The sequence below is a fragment of the Balaenoptera musculus genome, chromosome 11 (genome assembly GCF_009873245.2).
Source record: "Balaenoptera musculus isolate JJ_BM4_2016_0621 chromosome 11, mBalMus1.pri.v3, whole genome shotgun sequence".
Classification (NCBI taxonomy): Eukaryota; Metazoa; Chordata; class Mammalia; order Artiodactyla; family Balaenopteridae; genus Balaenoptera; species Balaenoptera musculus.
In genome coordinates, this window is record NC_045795.1 from 7,586,361 (window position 1) to 7,610,114 (window position 23,754).

The 23,754-nt window shown below is 43.1% G+C and overlaps 2 protein-coding genes across 2 annotated transcripts in view; both read left to right on the forward strand.

Moving 5' to 3' along the window:
* The window catches only part of LOC118903488 (N-acetyllactosaminide beta-1,6-N-acetylglucosaminyl-transferase-like), a gene marked incomplete at its 3' end in the record, with an annotated part of 37,160 nt that extends 15,023 nt beyond the window's left edge, over positions 1 to 22,137 (forward strand). Inside the window, exons 3-4 of the mRNA XM_036868625.1 lie at positions 20,687 to 20,721; positions 22,051 to 22,137. Coding sequence (XP_036724520.1) covers positions 20,687 to 20,721; positions 22,051 to 22,137 — 122 coding nt within the window. The remainder of the gene's footprint in view (positions 1 to 20,686; positions 20,722 to 22,050) is intronic.
* Positions 22,130 to 22,854, forward strand: LOC118903444 (ferritin light chain-like). The gene has a single exon (XM_036868574.1). The coding sequence runs from the start codon at positions 22,180 to 22,182 to the stop codon at positions 22,675 to 22,677; it is 498 nt and encodes a 165-aa protein (XP_036724469.1). The 5' UTR covers positions 22,130 to 22,179; the 3' UTR covers positions 22,678 to 22,854.
* Positions 22,855 to 23,754: the final 900 nt, after the last annotated feature.

Sequence of the window (23,754 nt, forward strand, 5' to 3'; positions counted from 1 at the left end):
CATTTTTTAAAGAAGGGACCAAGACAAACAAAAAGGATATTCAATCTGCAAAAGACTTGAAAAGGGATCACTGCCTTCACATAATTAAAACGTTTGCCCAGGAGACAGAAATTGAACCAATGCTGTAGTTTTGGAAGAAGAATCCAGGGTCAGTGGTGGGAGATATAAGAACCCACGGATCTGGGATTAGAATGTGTAGCTTCCTCAGTGGTGAACAAGCCCAAGGGATATTCGGAAGCAGAGGCTGAAGAAACCCTGTCAAGGAACTCAATTATCAAGTGTTGGACAAGATGGCCGGTGAGTCTCTTCCACTCTGAAGTTCGTGATACTAACTAATGATTCTAATCTATTTATTGAACACAAAGGTTGAGTTCTCAACATGATTTCTCTATTGGAACTAGATTTTTACACCTCTGGTAAATACCAGCAATTACAGATCAGCAAAACAATGGAAAACAAATGGACTGCTCCATGCATTTCAAAAACTTAAAAGAGTGAGCCCTTAAAACTGTTTCTGTGTTATGGGTATGGAGGACCCTTGTTAGAGGCCTGTGGCCCTTCACTGGTCCAGCCAACTCTTGCAGGACCTGAGCTGGGCCTGAGTGCAGGGCTTAGTCATGAGGAGGTAAGGGAATCAGAAACTTAGGTGGCTGTCTTGTTTAACTGTTCCTCCTGCTATGTGAAAATCTGGGTCATTTCTGTTTTGAGGGTCATTCTTTGCTGATGTATGATGTTCGTTGTTTGTTTTGGACATTTTAAGATTGCTCTAGTTGATTGCAGTGATTGGGGGCTTATCAGGATTCTCAAAGGAGTAATAGGACAGAAGAAAAAAGATCTCACGGTTGAAACGGCCTCATGGGGAACTAGAACACCACCTGAGAGAAATACAGTGTGAGCCACATGTGTAATTTTAGATCTTTTGTGGCTACGTTAAAGAAACAAAAATTAACAGGTCAAATGCATTGAAATCATGTATTTTATTTAACCCAATACACCCCAAATATCAGTTGTGCCCGTGGCTACTGTAGTCGACAGAGCAGGCCGTCGGGTGTCCTCCGTGCTCCGGGGAGAATGGGCAGCCAGCAGTGGTGCCGTCCGAGCCACACGGAGAAGTCGGCCGTGCTCGCGTGTCAGCACCTTCATTCTGCTTCTTTTTCCTTATATGAAAGTCTTACCTCTGCTTCAGAGTTTTCGCTTGCTTGTGGGCCCCGCGGCTTCTACTTTCAATGCCTTCCCCTCGTGTCTCCAGCCAGATTCTGGGCTGTTCCGTTGATGGCAATTCCTCTGTCTCCTTCAGATATTTATTCCCAGAGAGGCTGGCTGTGGGTCGTGTCGTCACTGCACAACGAGCATCCCTTTTCTCATTCCGGGCCACTTCCTGGGCTGTGGCTGACCTCTGTGTAGACGCGCTGCCCTCCGTTGAGGCCCCAGACCATTCGGGTCAGGTGTGGCCAGGGTAGCAGTGTCAAAATGCAAAACAAAATGTGGTCTCCTAATACATAGTAAGGCCCTTCGGCCATGGCAGGTCCTCTGGAAGCCTCTTGGAAGATGAGAATTCCTGGGTGGTCCACTCAAGAGAAGGGGCCTTGAAAGATACTGCCCAACAGACTTCACCAGCTGTTGTGAAATGAGGGTTCCTGCCCTCCCCACTTCTCCTCCCTCCATCTTTCCCCCACTTTCCCCCCAACTCTCTCCTCCCCAGTTCCATTCGTTAATCCCGTCTACAACAAGATGGCCACATTTTAGTTTCTCATCTGACTCAGCTGTGGCTGACTTCCAACTGGAGAAAAGATCCTTTTAGCGGCCAGATGTTCAAGTTCACTGCCTCCTACTTCCCTTATGAGTTATGCATCATGTGCCCCTCCAGGCTGCATAGCTCTGCCTGTGACAGGGGCTTTCGGTGGGCATTCTTCATTCATCATGTGGTCCGTGGATTTAAAGATTTCAAAACTGACCAATGGTTTCTGCCCCACTTGCTACAAAGGAATATTTCTGATATGATTCAGTGGGAGATTATTTCAAATTCATATTAATGAATGAATGAGAAAAGAGCCTTTCCTCCTTTCTCATTCTGAAAAAATATCCGAAAAAAAAAAATCTGAGAGCAGGTTTTGTTGGAGATGGGAGAAAAAAGGAATGCCAAGATATCTGATGGGGAAGGAATAGAGAGAAAAGAAGAAAATTGGAGATCGTGGGCTTGGAAGACAGATTCTACTTGCTTCTCATTTTTTCCCTCCAGGAACCAGCCTATGGACCAGCCCTTCTCGTATTCTCTGTCTTGTATGTACCCATGTGCCCTTGAAAGGGGAGGCTTGTTGAGTTTCGGCTATAGAGTCCATACTGGCCGGACTCTCTGTCATTATTGGAGGCTGGCTAGTTGCTTTAGTCCCTTTTATACGTACAGATGCAGTGTTGAGGTGCCGAATGCTGGAACCTTGAGAGGAGCGAGGAAGAACAGATCTAAATAAAGCTGCTTCTGGGAACTCATAGTCGTGGCCCCAGGGATTTGGCTGGGATCTTGCTATGTCCAGAGGGAATCTATGTTTCTCAAACACATTATGCTCACAGAGCTTCCAGGATCACTGGGTGTATGGGCAGACTTGCAGGGGAAGGAAATTTGGGGGATAAGTTTTACTATTAGCTTGAACAATCTCTGTTTTTGTATCTGCTAGAAATACTGACTTTTGTCAACTGCATAGGAAAGGAAATCAGTGAGTTGGGATATCTGTGAGTTCTTTTTCAAGGAAATACCATCTCTCCTCAAAACGATTAAAAATAGAACTACCATACGATCCAGCAATCCCACTGCTGGGTATTTATCCGAAGAAAACAAAAATGCTAATTCAAAAACGTGTATCAGTATATACCCCTATGTTCATTTCTGCATTATTTAGTACAGCCAAGATATGGAAACAACCTAAGTGCCCATCGACAGATGAATGGATAAAGAAGATGTGGTATACACACATGCACACGCACACACACACAGGAATATTACTCAGCCATAAAGAAGAATGAAATCTTGCCATTTGTGACAACATGGGTGGACCTAGAGTATTATGCTAAGTGAAATAAGTCAAAGAAAGAAAAAACAACAAAACAGAGTTGTAGATACAGAGAACAAACAGGTGGTTGCCAGAGGGGAGGAGGTTGGGGGGTGGAGAGAAATATGTGAGGGAGATTAAGAGGTACAAACTTCCAGTTGCAAGATAAATGAGTCACGGGTATGAAACGTACAGCATGGGGAACAGAGTCAATAACACTGTAATATCTTTGGGTGGTGACAGATGGTAACCAGACTTATCGTGGAGAGTATTTTGAAATGTGTAGAAATAGCAAATTACTGTGCTGTGGAACAGGAAGTAACATAGGTCAATTATACTTCAAAAACAAATAAACTCATAGTAAAAGAGATCAGATCTGTGGTTACATGGGGGTGGAAATTGGATGAAGGCAGTCAAAAGATACAAACTTCCATTTATAAGGTAAATATGGGATGTAATGTACATCATAATTAATATAATGAACACTGCTGTATGTTCTATATGAAAGTTCTTAGAGTAAATCCTAAGCGTTCTCATCACAAGGAAAAAGTATTTTTTCTTTTTCTTTTGTATCTATGTGATGGATATTCACTAAACTTATTGTGGTCATGATTTGGTGATGTATATAAGTCGAATTATTATGCCATATGCCTTACACTTACACAGTGCTGTGTGTCAATTCTATCTCAATAAAGACTTTTAAGATATCAAATTAATATTAAAATTTCATTAATTTAATGAAAATATTATTAATACTTCATATTCAGAAATAACATTTCTTCCTGTGGTGACCTATCTTAATTTCATACTAAGGAAGCTAAAAGGAGATTGAAGACAAAAAAAAAAAATTAGGAATTAGGCCCAACTGAACTAAAATCAGTGGTCACCAGTTGAATGCATTTCAAGTTTAAGCAACTGTAGAGTGTTTTTGACAAATGATCTAAATAAAGATCTGTTTACTCTGCAGCATCAGACGGCGGCTCCCAATTTGCTGGTGGGATTTAAAAGCAGTCCTGGCTCTGCCACCTGCAGTCTGTATAACTTTGGGCAAGATGCTTAATTTCTCTGAGCCTGATTCGTCATCAAAATATCTCCTTGTCAGGAGGCTTCCCTGGTGGCACAGTGGATAAGACTCTGTGCTCCCATCGCTGGGGGCCCAGGTTCGATCCCTGGTCAGGGAACTAGATCCCATATGCATGCCACAACTAAGAGTTCGCATGCCACAACTAAGGAGCCCGCCTGCTGCAACCAAGACCCAGAGCAACCAAATAAATAAATAAATAAAATTTTAAAAAATCTCCTTGTCAGACTGTGGGAAGGATTAGACACTACACAAATTGTCCCCGGTCCATTGTAGGAACTCATTAAATGTTCAAAGAGAGGGGGAACAGATGAACTTCTTTGATGTGGATTTTTGAAGTTTTTGTGTTACAATTTTAAAATTTCTGTGTGCGATCAAAAAAAAAAAAAAAGAAAAAAGAGAGAAGAAGAACATTTGGTTTTGAAGGTACAGGGATAAGTTTTTGCTAGAAACTGGATATGTGGCCCACAGGGGTTACCCCTCAGCTGTTGCTTTTCTTAGCAACATCACATGCATAGAGCCTTAAGTGGCTGGTTTCTCTTTCCTCTTATTAGGAAGCAGCATTCTGTGATGAGTTGAGAGCCTCTTAACTCTGCCAGGCTTCTGTCATCCTAACAGTCTAGAAGACAAATGGTCTGCAGGCCCTTGCTCATGCTGTTCCCTTGTTCTGGAACGCTCTTTACTTCTGCTGCTCACCCTGGTTTGTTCTCCAGATCTAGCTGAGATGTCACCTGCTTCCTCAGAGAAGCGTCTCTGCTCCTTTCCCTCCCGCAGAAGCAGGACTCCCACTTTACTCCTCCTTCGCTCATAGAGCCACTTCCATCGCATCTTAACTGTGTGCATGGGTCCTGGTCGCCCTCAGCCCCGCTTCCCTGCCTCACCCCCACCTCCTGTACCCCAAAAGTGAGAACGTGAACTGGATGATTGCCACCAGGACCTAGACTTCTGGCTTGGCCAAAAGCTGAATTGGCCAGAGCAGAATGTTGAATGAGGAGCCAATGAATGGGAGAGAAAAGAGTGCGATTCTGCTTCTCTCCTTTTTAAAAAAATTTTTTTAATTAATTAATTCATTAATTTATTTATTTATTTTTGGCTGCACTGGGTCTTCATTGCTGCGCGCGGGCTTTCTCTAGTTGCAGCGAGCGGAGGCTACTCTCCGTTGCGGGGCACGGGCTTCTCATTGCAGTGGCTTCCCTTGTAGGGGAGCATGGGCTCTAGGCGCGCGGGCTTCAGTAGCTGTGGCATGTGGGCTCAGTAGTTGTGGCTCGCGGGCTCTAGAGCACAGGCTCAGTAGTTGCGGTGCACGGGCCTAGTTGCTCCGCGGCATGTGGGATCTTCCCGGACCAGGGCTCGAACCCGTGTCCCCTGCATTGGCAGGCGGATTCTTAACCACTGCGCCACCAGGGAAGCCCTCTGCTTCTCTTAAACACGATATTTTCTCCAGATGAAGGAAATTCTCCTGCAGTTTTGCAGAAAGTTTATTTTGTTATTTTCAGTTCTAATTCAGCTTCTAAGCAGTCCCCGGGGGCAGGAATCCTGCCCCCTACTTCCTTTTCCAAAGGGCAGGCATCCTTACCACCTATGCTAAATCCATCAGAAAACTTTGGGAGTGTGGGTGGGTCTGCAGGAGTTAGGGGCCGTCTGATCGCTGAGGTCAGCATACATCACCCTCTTCATGCATTTGGGGGATTGAAGCTGTCTTTGTTCAGGGCTAGAAAAGTAAAATCAACAATTAAGGGAATTTGCCAGTTACTTTGACCCTGAGAAGCTCTGATTTAAAATATTCAGAAAATGTAAAGTGCTTTATTTTGCTACCACTTGAATTCCATGTATAATTGCTAAGCAGACCGCTTGGCCTTTCAGCCAGTTTTTCCCCTAGGCCTCTCTTTGCCTAGAGAAATCCTGATTATCTTTGAGGGCCCAGCTGAACTGTACTGAGCTCTGTGAAATCTCTGACCTCGCACCACCCTCAGGCAGAGTTTGCCCTCTGTGCTCTTTTTTCCTCCCTGGTAGCCCTTATTTTCTTCTGAGGGTTTATTGCTGTTTCAGTATCTCTGGAGACCGGACAGAGTGCAGAGTCCTGGAGAGACAGAGTGAGATTTCTATCTTTGTGAGCCTCAAGTCACACACAGTGCTGGGTGTCAGACTGAATTTGATTCCCCTATGTTGCTACTATAAAATAAGCGTGGTGTTGAGACAGTTTAAAAGAATGACAGAGCCCTTGAGGACACGACATAAACTGGTTAGAACCAACTAAGCCCAAGATGGTGGAAGATTCGGCTTCCAGTGGACCTTGAGCCTCATTGTAATGCATCAGCTAAATGACACACCCACAGGCGCCATGACAGTTCCAAGACCAACTGTAAAAGGCCGAAAAATGGGTGGTGACCCAATGCCTGGAAATCTCTGCCCCTTTCCCAAAATAGTTGGAATAATCCTCCCGCTCATTAGCCTATGAAATTACCCATCCCATAAAAACTAACAACCCCTTACCCTGGGGCCTCTCGCCTTTTGAGATGGCCCACACTCTATCTATGGAGTGTGTATCTCTTTGAAAAAATCTGCTTTCACTCTACTTCGGCTCGCTCTTGAATTCCTTCCTGCACGAAGCCAAGGTCCCTCACTTGGCAGCCCGTCCCAGGGACTCGCCTGAGACCCCAGGATGTGACCGTCCTCTCGCGCCCCATTTTTTTTTCCTGCTTTCATGCAAACCCAAATGTCTTCTACTGCTCAAATCACTGAGAGCTGACAATCAATCCAGGTCTAGTCACTACAAAAGAAGGCAGGTACATCACCATCACATGAGTTCTTTTCAATCTCAGGCACTGGACAAACTTCCTTTTTTCCTCTAAGTTTACAGCTTTATGGAGGTATAATTTACACACCACAGAATTGAGGTATGTAATTCAGGTATATAATTCACATACCGTAAAACACCTGTTTCAAGTACACAATTCAATGATTTTTAGTATATTTACAGGTTCACTGCCATGACCCCAATTTAATTTAGAATACTTTTATCACCTGCAAAAGAAACCTCACACCCATTTTCAACCCTCTGTTTTCTGTCTTTATAGATTTGCCTTTTCTGGACATTTCATATAAATCAAGCCATATATATGTTTTTTCATGTCTAGCTCCTTCCACTTAATGTAATGATTTTGAGGTTCATCCAGGTTGTAGCATGAATCAGTACTTCACTTCTTTATACAGATGACTACCATTCTGTTATGTGGGTAGATCACATTTTGTTTATCCGTTCATCTGTTGTCAAACTTTTGGGTTGTTTCTACTCCTTGGCCATTATGAATAATGCTGCTGTCAACATTCCTGGGCAAGTCCTTGTATAGACACATGTTTTCATTTCTCCTGGGTAGATTCTAAAAGTAAAATTGCTGGTCCAGGGACTTCCCTGTTGGTCCAGTGGTTAAGACTCTGTGCTTCCAATGCAGGGGGCATGGGCTCGATCCTTGGTCAAGGAACTAAGATCCCACATGCTTGCCAAAAAATAAAAAAATTAAAAAAAATTGTTGGTCCATATAGTAACTCTATGTTTAACATTTTGAGGAACTGCCAAGCTGGTTTCCAAAGCAGGTGCACCATTTTGCATTCCCACCAGCAGTGTATGAGAGTTCCAATTTCTTCACATCCTTGCCAACACTCATTATTGCCTGTCTTTTTATTTTACCCATTCTAGTGGGTGTGCCGTGGTATCTCCTGTGGTTTGGTTTGCATTTCCCTAATGAGCAATGATGTGGAACATCTTTTCATGTGCTTCTTGGCCTTTGGTCTATCTTCTTGGAAGAAGACTAAGGGCCTTTTGGACATTGTTTCTTTGAACCTTGGTATTGTTCCAATCTCTGTTTTATAGATGAGGAAGCTGAGGTATGGAGAGTTTGTGTAACTTTCCCAAAGACGCCCAACTCATAAGTGCCAAAGACACTTGAATTTGTTTTGAAGACTGGACAGATTAAAAGATGAAATTGTCCAACATTGAATTAAGGACAAACTGCATGGCTAAAAAGTTAATTCAGGTTTCCTCATCCTGAATCCTTTGACTAAGCAATTAGCTAAGACACTTAAAACATAAAGCAACCCATTTAATCAAGATAATGTCCTAATATGTAGTTACTGAAATTTGACCGTTTTCTGTGGTTTTATGCAAACCATAATTCCTCCTCCTTTGAAGAATCAAATGGCTACAATTCCCTCCCGTCTAAAAAACCTTATTTGCTCTCTCCAGCCTATGACCTTTTTCTCCCAGCTCTTTAACAGTGAGATGAAGGGTTTGTGCTGGAGTCCCAGTTACTGTTTTTGTGGCTTTTACTTTTTGTTTCTTCCATTTCACAAGATTTGCCCCTTGGCCGCGGTCTGCATTTGTATGTGTGTGCATTGGTCTGTGCTAACTATATTTGACCACCTAGAAACTTAGGAGGGGGTTGTTTAAATGCACACCACTTTGCTGCTTCAAATACTACTTCTTGTGTTACCAAGCTTGACAAATTTAGGGCAGGGTCTGACAGAGTTTCGCAAGCATTTGTTTTTATCTCTGAGGATTGATAAATGTGTCTCTCTAGTTTTCTCCTTATTAGGAATGAAGTGAACTTCAAATTCCTATAATCTTTGCAATCCTAACTGACCTCCTTCTAACCATGGTGAAAAATCATAACAATTTCTATAGAAGGTAAATCAGCCACCCTGGTAGAATTTTCCATTCGAATACTAAGCTGTGTGCAGCTGTTTTTAGCTGCTCTTTGTGATTTTACAGGGCTCAGCCCTGTAAAGTCACAAGGCTTCGGTCTTGTCAATCAGGCAAAAGCTAGGTGTGGGGTGGCTTTCTAGCTTCAAAGCCTTAAAAGGGAAGGTTAAGATAGGAGGGGAAATGAAATTAAGGACAAGGCAGGATTGGGAATAAAATTAATTGCAACAGGGCTTCCCTGGTGGCGTAGTGGTTAAGAATCCGCCTGCCAATGCAAGGGACACGGGTTCGAGCCCTGGTCCGGGAAGGTCCCACATGCCGCGGAGCAACTAAGCCCGTGCACCACAACTACTGAGCCCGCACAGCTAGAGCCCGTGCACCACAACTACTGAAGCCCGTGCACCTAGAGCCTGTGCTCCACAACAAGAGAAGCCACTGCAATGAGAAGCACGTGCACCACAAGGAAGAGCAGCCTCCGCTCGCCGCAACTAGAGAAGGCCTGCGCGCAGCAACGAAGACCCAACGCAGCCTAAAATAAATAAACAAATAAATAAACATTACACACACACACAAATTAATTGCAACAATAGGTCACTACTGACAAGACGTGGGGCCTGAGAATAGAAATGTGGAGTTGTCCTGAAGGTCCCAGGGCCCTGCACAGCCTTATTCTGAGTGCAGCTACAAATGGCTCCATCTTTTCCCAAAGTGTACGGAGTGCTTTAGGTTTGTTCCCAAGCTGCTTCCTGTAATGGCAGCCTCTTTCCTTGTTATACTTTCTGTGCATTGCTGAGCTTCTCAGCTGTGTCTGTGCAAGCTGATCTCCTGGGCGAGGCTACAAATTGGCTACGTAGTGATCCTGGCAGCATGTATGGCACACAAGGCCCACGGCAGCTGGGGACCCTTGTCCAGACACCTGTGGATGAGAGAACTTTGTTCTATTTTTTTTTTTTTTTTATGGTTGCCAGACAAATTACTGTTTTCTATGTGCCCTGGTGTGAAAACTGTTGAAAAGTTGCTTCCTTAATATACCACCCTACATTAAAAACCAGATTTCAAAAACTCAGAGGGGCAAAGTTTCTATTTGGTCAGAAAAAGTGGGGAAGAGCGGACTCTGGTCATGATCTTTAGGTAGAATTGTTGTCCTGTGTTGATTCTGTAGACTGGGGCTATTTCCACATCCTAGACAGCTCCAACACTGGCACTGTTTTGTTGATGCAGGTAATATAAATTTTGTCTAAAGAAGAAATTCTACAGAACAAATGTTTTCTCAAGGAGACAGCAGAAAGACTTAATACGGATGCTTCATTTGGCTGTCATTTAATACCTCTCAGACATCCTCTGAGGGAGGTAGATATTATTATCTCCAATTTGTGGATGAGAAAACCAAGGCTATCCAAGGTAAAATGACTTAATCCAGGTTTGTTTGACCCCTAATTCATGATCAGTCTAATCCATCAGGCTGCCTTTTAGGAGTTCTGTGGCTTAAGTAATGTACTTAATGAAAATACTATTCCTTGAATATCTAGGAAATGTTTGAAGAGCTTAATGAGTTTTCAACCTTTTATTTTAAACTAATTTCAAAATTACTATACTTATAATACTTATATACTTATTAGAATAGTATAAAGAGCTCTCCTATACCCTTCACTTACGCTCCCCAACCCATAACATTCCACCATATTTGCCTTATTCCTTTCTTCCTCTCTCTCTCTCTCATTTATGCTTTTCCTGAACCATTTGCAAATTACCTCTTACTATTTCAAAGAGTATTTCCTAACAACAGAGGCTCTCTTGTATAGTATCATACCATAATACAACCATCAAGTGCTACAGCATTACTCTTTAATCCACAGGCCCTATTCCAGTATTACCAGTTGTATTAATAATGTCCTTCATAAATCTAAGACCTGAGTAAGGATCTCGAGCTACACTTAGCTGTCATATCTCTTTAGGCTCCTCCAGTTTAGAACTATTTCTCAGTCTGTCTGTGTCTTTCAAGATCTTATAAATTTGGAAGAGTGCAGGTCTGATGTGTCCTCATGATTAGATTCAAGTTCTGCCTTTGGGCAAATATATCAGAGAAGTAACGCTGTGGAAGCATGAAATGTTGATTTGTTCTGATGGTGGTGATTTCTTTAATATTTATTTTATTTATTTATTTATTTATTTATTTATTTTGGCTGCGCCGGATCTTAGTTGAGGTATGCGGACTTTTTTTTTTTTTTTTAAATTTATTTTTGGCTGCGTTGGGTCTTCGTTGCTGCGCGCAGGCTTTCTCTAGTTGCGGCGAGAGGGGGCTACTCTTCGTTGCGGTGCACGGGCTTCTCATTGCAGTGGCTTCTCTTGTTGTGGAGCACCGGCTTTAGGCACAAGGGCTTCAGTAGTTGTGGCTCACGGGCTCTAGAGCACAGGCTCAGTAGTTGTGGCGCACAGGCTTAGTTGCTCAGCAGCATGTGGAATCTTCCCGGACCAGGGCTCGAACCCGAGTCCCCTGCATTGGCAGGCGGATTCTTAACCACTGCGCCACCAGGGAAGTCCCCATGTGGACTTCTTAGTTGTGGCATGCATGTGGGGTCTAGTTCCCCGATCAGGGATCAAACCCGGGTCCCCTGCATTGGGAGCACAGAGTCTTACCCACTGGACCACCAAGGAAGTCCCTATAGTGGTGATGTTAACTTTGACCCTTGGTTAAAATAGTGTTTGCCAATGTCTCATCTCTAAAGTAAATTCCTAAGTATTTTGAATTGATTACTAATAACTGATATATATTTTTCAGGAGAAACTTTGAAACTATGTAGATATCCTGTTCTTCAAACGTTCACACCCCAGTTATATCATCCACTGATGGTTCTTTTTTTTTTTTAACATCTTTATTGGAGTATAATTGCTTTACAATGGTGTGTTAGTTACTGCTTTATAACAAAGTGAATCAGTTATACAAATACATATGTTCCCATATCTCTTCCCTCTTGCATCTCCCTCCCTCCCACCCTCCCTATCCCACCCCTCTAGGTGGTCACAAAGCACACTGATGGTTCTTGCCAGACTCTATTACTCTGTGAGTTGCCAAATCCCTGCTTCTATATTGATTTGCTGGCTTTCATCTATAATGTCGAGCTTTCTCTTCTCTCCATGTGTTTGTTTGTTTATTTATATTCCCATGGACATGGATTCCCATTTTATTCAATGGGTTATAATCCATTAATAGTTTTACTTATTTTGCTATTCAGAGTGTTCCAGACTTGACCAGTGGGGACCCCTTCAAGTTGGCTTCTTCAACAGACCCCCGTCATTCTTCGAGCACTTCCTTACTTTCTGGGACAAGTAGACCTTCCAAGCTAATCTTGTACTTAACCTGCCCCAGCTTTGGAGTCAGCCATTTTCTCCAAAGAACCCTCGTTCTATTTAGTAGAGATTGGTATTTAGAAACCAAGATCTGGTCACGCAAGGGTATTATGACTTCTGTGCCCTTTCAGGGGTCGGAGCTAGAATAAGATTATATATGTACGTGTATACACAATGTCTATATACACATGTGACACACACATACACACTCACACACGTGCATTCTATAACACATACTCCAGGAACTTCCCTGGCGGTCCAGAGGTTAAGACTCCATGCTTCCACTGCAGGGGCCATGGGTTCGATCCCTGGTTGGGGAACTAAGATCCTGCAAGCCCCGTGGCACAGCCAAAAATAAATAAATAAACAAACAGTCATACCTTATTTAAAAAATTAAAAAAAATAAAACACATACTCCAACTCATTCGCACATTATCTCATACATTCACATACACATGCCTATCTATCCATCTATCTATTTATATGTTAAAAGCCATAGGGAATTCCCTGGTGGTCCAGTGGTTAGGAGTTGACCCTTTCACTGCCATGGTCCAGGTTCAGTCCCGGGTCAGGGAACTAACATCCTGCAAACCACGTGGTGAGGCCAAAAAAAAAAAAAAATCCACAAATTCACACGATCTCCAATTCCAATCCAACAACAAAGGCTTTATTCCTTTGTTCTCCATTTCCTTCCCCAGCAGTGAGGAACCTGGCTCCCATTAACCTCAGTATATTCACTTATTTTCTCCATCCCACTCTATGTAACTAGTCTTTCCCATAGTGCTTAGCTGAAGTCCTGGCTCTGGGACATGCTGGTCCCACCTCCACCAACTGTAGCCTTGGCCCCTGGGAAGAGAAGGAGCTCGGAATGAATTTTTATACCCTTATAAATCTGTTTTTATTGGGAAGCAGTTCAATATATAAATATATAAATTCAGAGTTCGGCTCTAATGCTACCTGACTTCTTGAGGTTGGGTAATATGCTGGACCCTTCTAAGTCTCACTTGCTTTTCTGTAAAATGGTGATAATAATTGTGCCTACTTCACAGAGGTGTTGTGAACGTTAAAGGATAATCTACATGACAATTGGTGAATCATTCTCTGCAGAAAGAGAAGAAATAAGGATGGTTCACAAGGGCTCTGTCCCTTGAGATTATTTCCAGGTGCCTGGTTAATTATTATCAGTTCAAGGATCTGGGCTGAGAAAAGCCAGTCTGGCCCAGGGCCAGTTATTCCCCTGGATCAGGTCAAAACCTGCAGAAATGTGATCACCTGAAGAGGGAGCTAGAAAGGTGGAATTTGGAAGTCAATTACAATATGAACCGAAGGAAAAGATTTGCCCAGATGGTTTTCTGAGCCATAAAGAAGCTGGAAGGAAAGGAAAAGAAATTTCATAGTGCTTCAGGCCCAGGTGCATTCTCAGCACATGCTGATGGACTGAATGTGAGAGAAAGAAAAAGAATGCTGGAGAAAGAAAGTCACGTGTCTTAGTGAAAGTGAAAACGGCTCTCCTTATTTCTCATGGTTTGACTATGAAGCAGATCTGGGTGCTGACACCTAGACGTCCCTGAACCAGCCTGAAGGGTACAGGATGGCACAGTGTAGTACTAACAGCATGAGCTCTGGAGCAAAGCTGCTCACATTTGAGTCCTGGGTTAGCCTCTGCTAGCACAGTGACCCTGGGCTGGGAGGTCACTGGGAGATCAGTGACCTTATGAGTTGAGACTCAGAATTTCCTCATTGAGCAAGTGGGGGTGAGAGCCTCTGATGCCAGCTACCAGCTGTGCCATTCACACTTCTTGGTACCCTGTTTTAACATACATTCTGCTTGTCCGTGCAGGTGCGCCCTCCATCCTTGTCTAATCTATATTTTTTTTTTTTTTTTTTTTTTGGCCGCTCCGTGAAGCTCGTGGGATCTTAGTTCCCCGACCAGGGATTGAACCCGCACCCTCAGCAGTGAAAGCGTGGAGTCCTAGCAACTAGACCGCCAGGGAATTCTCATCCTTATCTAATGTAGATTATAAGTGCCTTAATGCTGGCACTCAGTTTTGTGTTGATGAGCACAGGGGTTTTTTAATTCAGTTTTGACCTCCTGTTCTGTTTCCTCTTGACTCCCTTTCTGCTGGGCATTGCCCACTGGTAGGAAGGAGAGGTCGTCGGGTCATGGCTGAGGGTGGATGGTGTCAGGAGCCAGAGTGGAAACAGCCTTGGTCTGCTTAGGGAAGAAGTGACGTGGGCTCTGGTATGTGGTCCTGCAGAGTATTTGATTAGAGGTGGCAACCATAAATACTAGTTATTCCAGAAAGACACCTGGGAGGCTCCGCTGGAAGAATATTTCTGGGAGAAGGACTTTGACTCATTATTTATTCATTCATTCATTCATTTCTGGCGAGATTATATAACATAGAAAGTGCACATATCATTAGGGTTCAAAATGATGCAGTTTCACAAACTAGACACACCCACGCAATCAGCATCAAGACACAGAAATAACCAGCAAACCACTTCCTACCTTGATGTCTGATAGCAGAGATACTTTTACCTGTTTTTGTCCTTTATAGAAATGGAAATATACAGCATGCACTTTTTCTGGCTGCCTTTTTTTTGCTCAATGTTATGTTTGTGAGATTCCCTTTGTGGTTGTTGCAGGCAGTTCTACTGATGCATTCTCGTTGCTGTGCAGAGAGAAGGACGTGTGTGCGGTTGGGGAGCGGGGATGATTTTGCCCCCCAGGGAACGTTTGGCGATATCTGGAGACATTACTGGTTGTCACAACTTGGGGAGAGGGGGCAAGGGGTGCTACTGCATCTAGTGAGTAGAGGCCAGGATTGCTTCTAAACATCCTACGGTGCACAGGACGGCCCCCCCCACACAAGGCATATTCAGCCCAAAATGCCAGTAGTGCCAAGGTAGAGAAACCCTGCTGTAAAACAACCGTTGGTGGGCATTTGGGTCTATTATGAACACGGCTGCAGTGAATGTTGAGCTATGCGTCCTTTGATAAACGTGTACGCAAATACCTGGGGATGGAATTGCCGGGGGAGAGGATATGTCTGTGCTCAGCCTGAGTAGATACTGCCAGTTTTCCAGAGTGGTCCCAATTCACGCTTCCACCAGGAATGCACGCATGTTCTGGTTGCTCTGTGTCTGCACCGATATACGGTATTTTCTGACTTTTTCTCATTTTTAAAAAAAGTTTGTATCCTTCTCCTGCACCCTCCTCCATTTCAGCTTATGGCACACTAGATACTCAAAACATCACTGTTTGTCGGTAAATAGTCCTAATCTATATTTTGTGAAAGACTGGGATTATGCACAGGTGTGCACACTGTATACAGTAAATTAGAAAATGCATTTGGGGCAGGATGACCTGCAACTAGGGTTTCTCTTATTTAAATAACAGCAACTAGCACCTTTCTATATATCCATTTTCTGCCATTTTTCCTAAAAGTACCAATTAACTTTCCACAGGAAACCTTATTCAAGGAATCAGATTATCCACCATTTGAATTCATATTTATTAAGTATTTCCAAATTATACAGTATTGTTTATCCTGAAATATTGGTTGTTTTGTTTTGTTTAGAGTATATTGTTTAGTCCTAGGGAAATAGATCAGGTGGGGTCATTGAGGAAAAAAAAAATCATAGAATTTTGGCATCTGATCCGTTGGTTCTCAAACTTTTCGTCTCAAGACTTTGTTAGAAATGGAAATGATTAAATTCCACCTAAAACTAACTGATGTCTTGCGGCAGGGGCCCTGCAACCTGTATTTTAACGACCCCTCCATGTAATGAGATGTCCAACAGAAGTTTGCAAACTTTTGACCTAGACTATCCTTAACCTCAAGTCACAGGCACACCAGTTTGGCTTTTGGAAACAAATGTTTTGCTGAAACAATGAGTCAGTTCTTCCAAGGTTAAGTAATTAATTTCCACAGGTAAATGCAGTGGTAAGTTTCATCCTGAAATGTTAATTGGCTGTGACTTTTGTGGGATGATTGATTGTTCATTTTCTAAGCCCCCCAATTTCAGGCTGTTCATAGTACTAATGGCTACATTTCTGCTCCTAAAAGGTTGCCTCCTAGCTGCACAGGCTTTGACATTTGCCTCTGGGGATTTGTGTAGACTGTCTTTTGCAAATATTTGCTTAGCATCCTTTAGCATGCAGGAATTGTTTCCATGACACCTTTGCTCCATCAAAATCAGATGCAGATCACTTCAGCTCACACTACCATGATATGATCTGGTACGACCGCCTCCTGGACCTGCCACCTAGGCCTTGAAAATTCTGTGTGTTAAACTTCTTACCCCCTCTGAGATGAGAATTTGAAATCATGCTTTGTGTCTGTGATCTAGACAGCAACTTCTCCTGTTGCTAATTAGATGAACGGGATAGAAAATAAAATGATTGGGTCCCAGGAGAAGGTGAATTTTCCCCAGTGAACTCCCTTGGAGGACTCCTCAATTATGGGAGAATTGTTGTTTTAGTGAAAGATGTGCTTCGGAAATATCTTCTTCTTCCCTTTAGAGTCATAATCATCACTGATAGATAGATAGATACATAGATAGATAGATAGATAGATAGATAGATAGATAGATAGATAGATAGATAGATAGATAGATATAGACAAATAAATAAAAGGCTTCATTTACAAACCATCTAGCCACCCAGAACAGAATAACATAACCGGTTGTCCAAAGTGGATTAGATTATCACCCTTCTTTACTTTCTTGTGAAATACTCTTAGTTCCAGGGGAAAAAAATAAATCCCTATAGGGACTTCTTTGGTGGCGCAGTGGATAAGACTCCGCGCTCCCAATGCAGGGCGCCCAGGTTCGATCCCACATGCATGCCGCAACTAAGAGTTTGCATGCCACAACTGACGAGCCCGCGTGCCGCAACTAAGACCCAGTGCAACCAAATAAATAAATAAATATAAATAATAATAATAATAAAATAAATCCCTAATTTTATAATTAAGGAATGAATCCCTGAGTCATTTGACCTGCTTCAGTAACAATGCAAACCACACAAAAATGACCTTCCAAAGAGCAGCCATCAGTGAGACCAAGAAACGATACCATCTCACCTCATCTACCTTTTCTGCTGATATAACTTCGCCTCTCCATGCCACGCCAACAAAAACTTCATCAGACCCAGTCCTTCTGGTGCCCTTTTCACTATTTTAACATGATAAATCTAGCTTTTGCTCAAGCCTGTGTTTCCTCAGTTTCTTTCTCAACTCCAGGATAGCAGTTAATTGAGAATGGAAAAACAAGTCCCAGAACAATTATGAAAGTATAATGAAGTTTGCATTAGTACATGCAATTAAACCAAGGAAAGATGCGTGAGGAATTATGAACAGAATTCAGTGCTGATGTGGTACATTTATAGTTAGGTCTTTGTACAGGCGTGTGCTAGGGGGAAGAGAGAAAAAAGCGCTATTTGTACCGTAAAATCACTCCTCCAGATAGCTAGAAATCGGCTTAAAAGAAAAAAATCATGGGGACTTCCCTGGCGGTCCAGTGGTTAGGACTCTGCGCTTCCACTGCAGGGGCAGAGGTTCAAGCCCTGGTCAGGGAACTAAGACCCCCACCTGCTGCATGGTGTGGCCAAAAAGAAAAAGGAAAAACATCATGGATGGCTCTCCTAGCCTATGCTGTTCTAACGTATAAATTAAAAGTGGGCAAACATGGGTTTCAACATTCCTTCTTCCATAGCTGAAAACTGCACTTTCAAATGCCCAGATGACTCTGGACCCATTCACAAGCGTTGAACACACCGTGTGCCAGGCCCTGGTTGAGCCAGTGAGCTGTGGGAGGGAAACGGGGCAAAAGTCCTTACTCTCACCCTCTAAACATGCCTGGTACTTTGAGGCTGTAGTTCACTGATTGGAAGGTTTTTATCTGCTGCCACGTCAAAGAAGTTCTAGATTTACCACCCTCCCTGGGAAATTTCTCCACACTGGGCTTTCTTGTTTTTGTGTTCTTGATCACTCTTGTCATTTCTCCAACTGGAATGCCTTCTCGGTGTCTGCGTCTCACCACCGGAAGCCCTTTCTAACCACCCTGCCTCCAAGGAAACTGTTTCTCCTCTCTGAGTTCCTGTCACATTTGGTGGACATCCTCTTGTTTGGAACCGAGCCCCAGTCTTTCCTGTTTTGTTGGTTATCTTTTCAGCTGTATGTATTTTGAATCCTAGTGAAGGTATGCGCTCCTACAGGATAGGGGCCATACCTCCTACTTCCTGGGTTCCATCACTGCTGCTTAGCGGTTCACCTTACAACACACTGAACTGTAGCTCATTTTAAAAAGCTAGAAGGGACCAGGGAGAACATCCTTTATAAAGAGGAAGCGAGTAGGGGCCTAAGAGCACATAATCGGCTAAAGGTAGAAAAGCGACCAGAACCCAGGCTTCCTCGTTTTTGCACCATGCCCTGTTAGTAATTGTGGGCGTTAATGACACACAAGACAAAGCACGTCTTGCATGGTTTCCTCCAGAAATTTGATTAAAAGTTGTGTGTTTTTTTTGTTTTGTTTTTTTTTTTAAATCATTAGAGCTTCTTTTTTTTTTTTAAGTTTAATTTTTATTTATTTATTTATTTATTTATTTATTTATTTATGGCTCTGTTGGGTCTTCGTTTCTGTGCGAGGGCTTTCTCTAGTTGCGGCGAGCGGGGGCCACTCTTCATGGCGGTGCGCGGGCCTCTCACTATCGCGGCCTCTTCTGTTGCGGAGCACAGGCTCCAGACGCGCAGGCTCAGTGGTTGTGGCTCACGGGCCCAGCCGCTCCGCGGCACGTGGGATCCTCCCAGACCAGGGCTCGAACCCCTGTCCCCTGCATCAGCAGGCAGACTCTCAACCACTGCGCCACCAGGGAAGCCCCTGGTTTTTTTAAAATGTCATTTAATCTATCCGGTCAATCAATCTGGTCAGAGTTTTTGTTTGTCAGAAGAAAAGATACCCGTTGCTCTGTTCCCAATTCCAGTTAAAAGAACATTTATCCACGAGCACCTGGAACCATGGGGGATGTGGACTCCATTCCTTCATTCATTCAACACATTTAAAAATAAATAAATGACATAAATAAGGCAACATACGTATTTCTCATGACTAGTTTGAAGGAGTGGAAAAATAATAATACAAAGTAGACTTTCTACTAATTCCCAGTCCATTAATTCCTTAGTGACCTTGGGACTTTAAATCTTTCCCCTATCTTTATTTCTTTATTTAAGAAAAAACTCAAGCAATGCAGTATCTGATGTCCTGTGAATATCTACAGGACTAAAGCCTCGACTGTAAGAGCCTTCGAATGGTTTCTAGGAAATGTAGTTAACTGAGGCATAAGTAGCACATTTACCTCCTAGTTTAAGAGGCTTTACTTACGTGTAATACTACTGCTATTATTATCATTGACGTGTGCCTCCTGCATTTGCCGGCTGATGTGTACTTTCCACCATGATTTATTTCGCTCTTGTTCCTCCTCCAGTTGGCACTTGTTGCCCGGGAGCCCCTTGACCTAACATCTTAGGTGGTGCTCCTTTGGCAACAAGGTAAAGTCCAAGTTTTTCAGCACAACATGCAAGGTCTTTTATGACATTTTACTTACCACCAGCTGCTGCCTGCCTCAAGGGTGTGCCTTAGCCTGGCAGGCAGCGAACTTCTCGTGGTTCTCCCTCAACTCATCCTCCTGTAGGTCTTCCCAGAGTCAGGCAAGTGCTACCTTGCCCCTTCCTACAGAAAGCCTAGGGGTGCTGAGGCTTGCCTTTCCCCCTTTGATTATTTCTTTATTTCACTGAGATTCCGAGTCTTCCAGTATTTCACAAAAAGAATACCCTCTTCATTTTGGAGCTGTGCTCTAGATAGCGTCATAATTGGAAAAATTCTTTTTTTTTAAGTTGAAGTATAGTTGGTTTACAATGTTTCATGTGTACAGCAAAGTGATTCAGTTATACATAAACATATATTTATCTATTCTTTTTCAGACTCTTTTCCATTATAGGTTATTACAAGATATTGAATATAGTTCCCTGTGCTGTACAGTAGGTCCTTGTTGATTATCTATATATTAGTGTGTATATGTTAATTCCCAAATTCCTAATTTATCCCTCCCCCCTCCTTTCCCCTTTGATAACCATAAGTTTGTTTTCTTTGTGAGTCTATTTCTGTTTTGTAAATAAGTTCATTTGTATCCTTTTTTCTTTAGATTTCACATATAAGTGATATCGTATGATATATGTCTTTGTCTGACTTACTTCACTTAGTACGATAATCTCTAGGTCCATCCACATTGCTGCAAGTGGTACTATTTCATTCTTTTTTATGACACAGTACTATGCCAGTGTGTGTGTGTGTGTGTGTGTGTGTGTGTGTGTATACCACATCTTCCTTATCCATTCATCTGTCAATGGACATGTAGGTTGCTTCCGTGTATGTCTTGGCTATTGTAAATAGTGCTACTATGAACATTGGGGTACATGTACCTTTTCAAATGAGAGGTTTTGTCTTTTCCAGATATCTGCCCAGCAGTGGGGTTACAGGATCATATGGTAACTCTATTTTTAGTTTTTTAAGAAACTTGCGTACTGTTCTCCACAGTGGCTGCACCAGTTTACATTCCCACCATCAGTGTAGGAGGTTTCCCGGAAAAATTATTAAATGATGTAAAAAACAATAAAGGCTTCTGAATGGAAGAAAAAGCAAGCTTTTAAGGCGGCCCCGGAGAAGGTAAACACGTCTAGCCTGATTAATTGTCTAGTTCGGGAATAACTGCTTCCAAAGTGAGCCAAAGGTGCGTCAATCTTGTCCTGGCCTGCAGTCACGGGCAGGTAGGGAAGGCTGAGCGGCTCAGTCTCAGCAGCAAAAAAAATGCCTGCTGTCTGTGCTGGAAAAGCAGGTCACATGGCCTATTAGGAAGGAAAGGGAACAGGTAAGGCCTTCCCCTCTTACAACAAGTGGTTTTTCAAAAAGTTCTCCTGTAGACATTTTTCAATACCCAAGGACAGCCAAAAGGGCAGACAGGAAAAAGAGCCACATTTTCAACACTCAAACAGTGCTGTTTTAAATAACGGACTGAATACCAAACAAATAGGATGAAAGTTCCTAATCTGGCTAATGTCTGTATTTCTCAATATAGTAACATTATTGATGTCAGTGCCCTAAGCCTGGAACACTAGGAATTGCAGAACTCCTAGTGAATGGGAAGACTGAAATAGCATTAGAAGCTACTCAGCTCTTTCTAAAGCTTTTGGATTCCCAAAATAGAGAAGAATTTAGAAGACTACTGTATTTCATGGCTGTTGCAGCACATGCTTCCGAATTTAAATTACAGAAAGAAAGTGACAACCGAATGGCTGTGAAAAGGATATTCTCAAAAGCTATTGTTGACAATAAAAATTTATCCAAAGGCAAAACTGATCTTCTGGTACTCTTTTTAATGGATCATCAAAAAGATGTTTTTAAGGTTTTAAGATTCCTGGAACTCTACATAAAATTGTCAGTGTTAAGCTCACGGACATTCAGAAGGGAAGAGATCCAAACAGAGACACAGGATATATTTATTGCCAGAGAATTGATCAAAGTGATTATTCTGACCATACAAGGAAGACAACCAAGGATGAGCTAATGAATTTACTAAAAAATATTGATGAGGATTCAAAACTTTCTGCCAAAGAGAAGAAAAAATTGCTAGCTCAGTTCTATAAATGTCACCCAGACATCTTTATTGAGTATTTTGGGGACTGAGTGTTCCAGTGTCTGTATATAACTTGTGTATTTTAAGAATAAATTATGTATCCTAAAGATCCAATCACATTGTAATATTGGATGTTCTTCTAAATATGAAACTGTACTTAATAAAACTTTTTTGTATAAAAAAGAGCCAGGGTCGCCCTTTCCTCCAGCCTCCGACCACCCTCCAACCTTTGGAGTCAGCCACTCATCTATCCTCGGTCACCGGGACCAGCCAACGCCATTTTTTGAGCCGAACTCCTTATTACCGATCAACTATGAGCTCCCAGATTCGTCAGAATTATTCCACCGAGGTGGAGGCCGCCGTCAACCGCCTGGTCAACATGCATCTGCGGGCCTCCTACACCTACCTCTCTCTGGGCTTCTATTTCGACCGCGACGATGTGGCTCTGGAGGGCGTGGGCCACTTTTTCCGCGAATTGGCCGAAGAGAAGCACGAGAGTGCCGAACGTCTCTTGAAAATGCAAAACCAACGCGGCAGCCGCGCCCTCTTCCAGGACGTGCAGAAACCATCTCAAGATGAGTGGGGTAAAACTCAGGACGCTATGGAAGCCGCCATTAACATGAAGAAGAACCTGAACCAGGCCCTTCTGGATCTGCATGCCCTGGGTTCTGCCTGGACAGACCCCCACCTCTGCGACTTCCTGGAGAGCCTCTTCCTAGATGAGGAGGTGAAACTCATCAAGAAGATGGGTGACCACCTGACCAACTTCCACAGGCTGGCTGGTCCCCAGGCTGGGCGAGTATCTCTTTGAAAGGCTCACCCTCAAGCACGACTAGGAGCTTCCGGAGCCCAGTGGCCTTTGAGGAGCCCCTCTGGTGTCAGGGCTTCTGCTGAAGCCCCTCTCTGCAGCCACTAGGCAGCTTTTTAACCACCCTGGAGCCCTCTCCCAAGCCTTGGACCAAATGGAAACAATAAAGCTTTTTGCAGCAAAAAAAAAAAATGGGAAAATGGTTGCAGCACCAGTGACAAGACAATTCATTCAACAGCCAATAGACATTGACAGGCCTGGATGTGCCAGGCGCTGTGCATACAAAAAAGCCCTTCCCTCTTGGAGCTTAGGTTCTGGAGCACGACGAGGGAGGGGTAGGAGGGATGGAGAGAAGGAGAGAAGGAGACAGACGCAAGGTATTGCAGAATTTGAATCTCCAGGACTTGATGATCAGTGGGTCAGGAAGAGGGAGAACTTAGAGACTGAGCCTAGGTGACAGGGAGAAGAGTAAGGCCCCTCAAGGCTGCAACAGAGGAGAAAGGGCAGGTTTGAGGGGGAAGGAAATGAGTCTGCTTTTGGATGTGATCAGTAAACAGAACAAGTAGCTATGAAGCAAAAACTCCACAAAATCAACATGACTTTACATTACATTACATTACATTGCAATGACCCACCTCCCCAGTCCCATGAAAAGTCAGACTAGGTTTCCTAGGAAATTCTCCTGCCATTAGAGGTTAAAATTGTATTGACTATTGGGACTTCCCTGGCAGTCCAGTGGTTAAAACTCTGTGCTTCTGATGCAGGGGGCACTTGTTCCATCCCTGGTCGGACAGATCCCACATGTCTTTTAGAATTTCACATCTATGCATTCAGTTTCTTCCTGGAAAACTCAAATTGGGATTGCCAACAAAGTCCCAAATTCAAGATAATCCCAAATTGAGCTTATTATCTTGACCTAAAAAGCCCAACTCCTCTACTCACAACTTGTCAAGTCTTTTCAACTAAAACCCCAGGCATCCTCTTGGACCGCTCAACCAGTCAGTAACCAAATTCTGTTGATTCTTCTTCCTTCTTTTTTTCTTGGTCTGTTATCCTTCTCCTTTCTGTGTTTCTACTGCC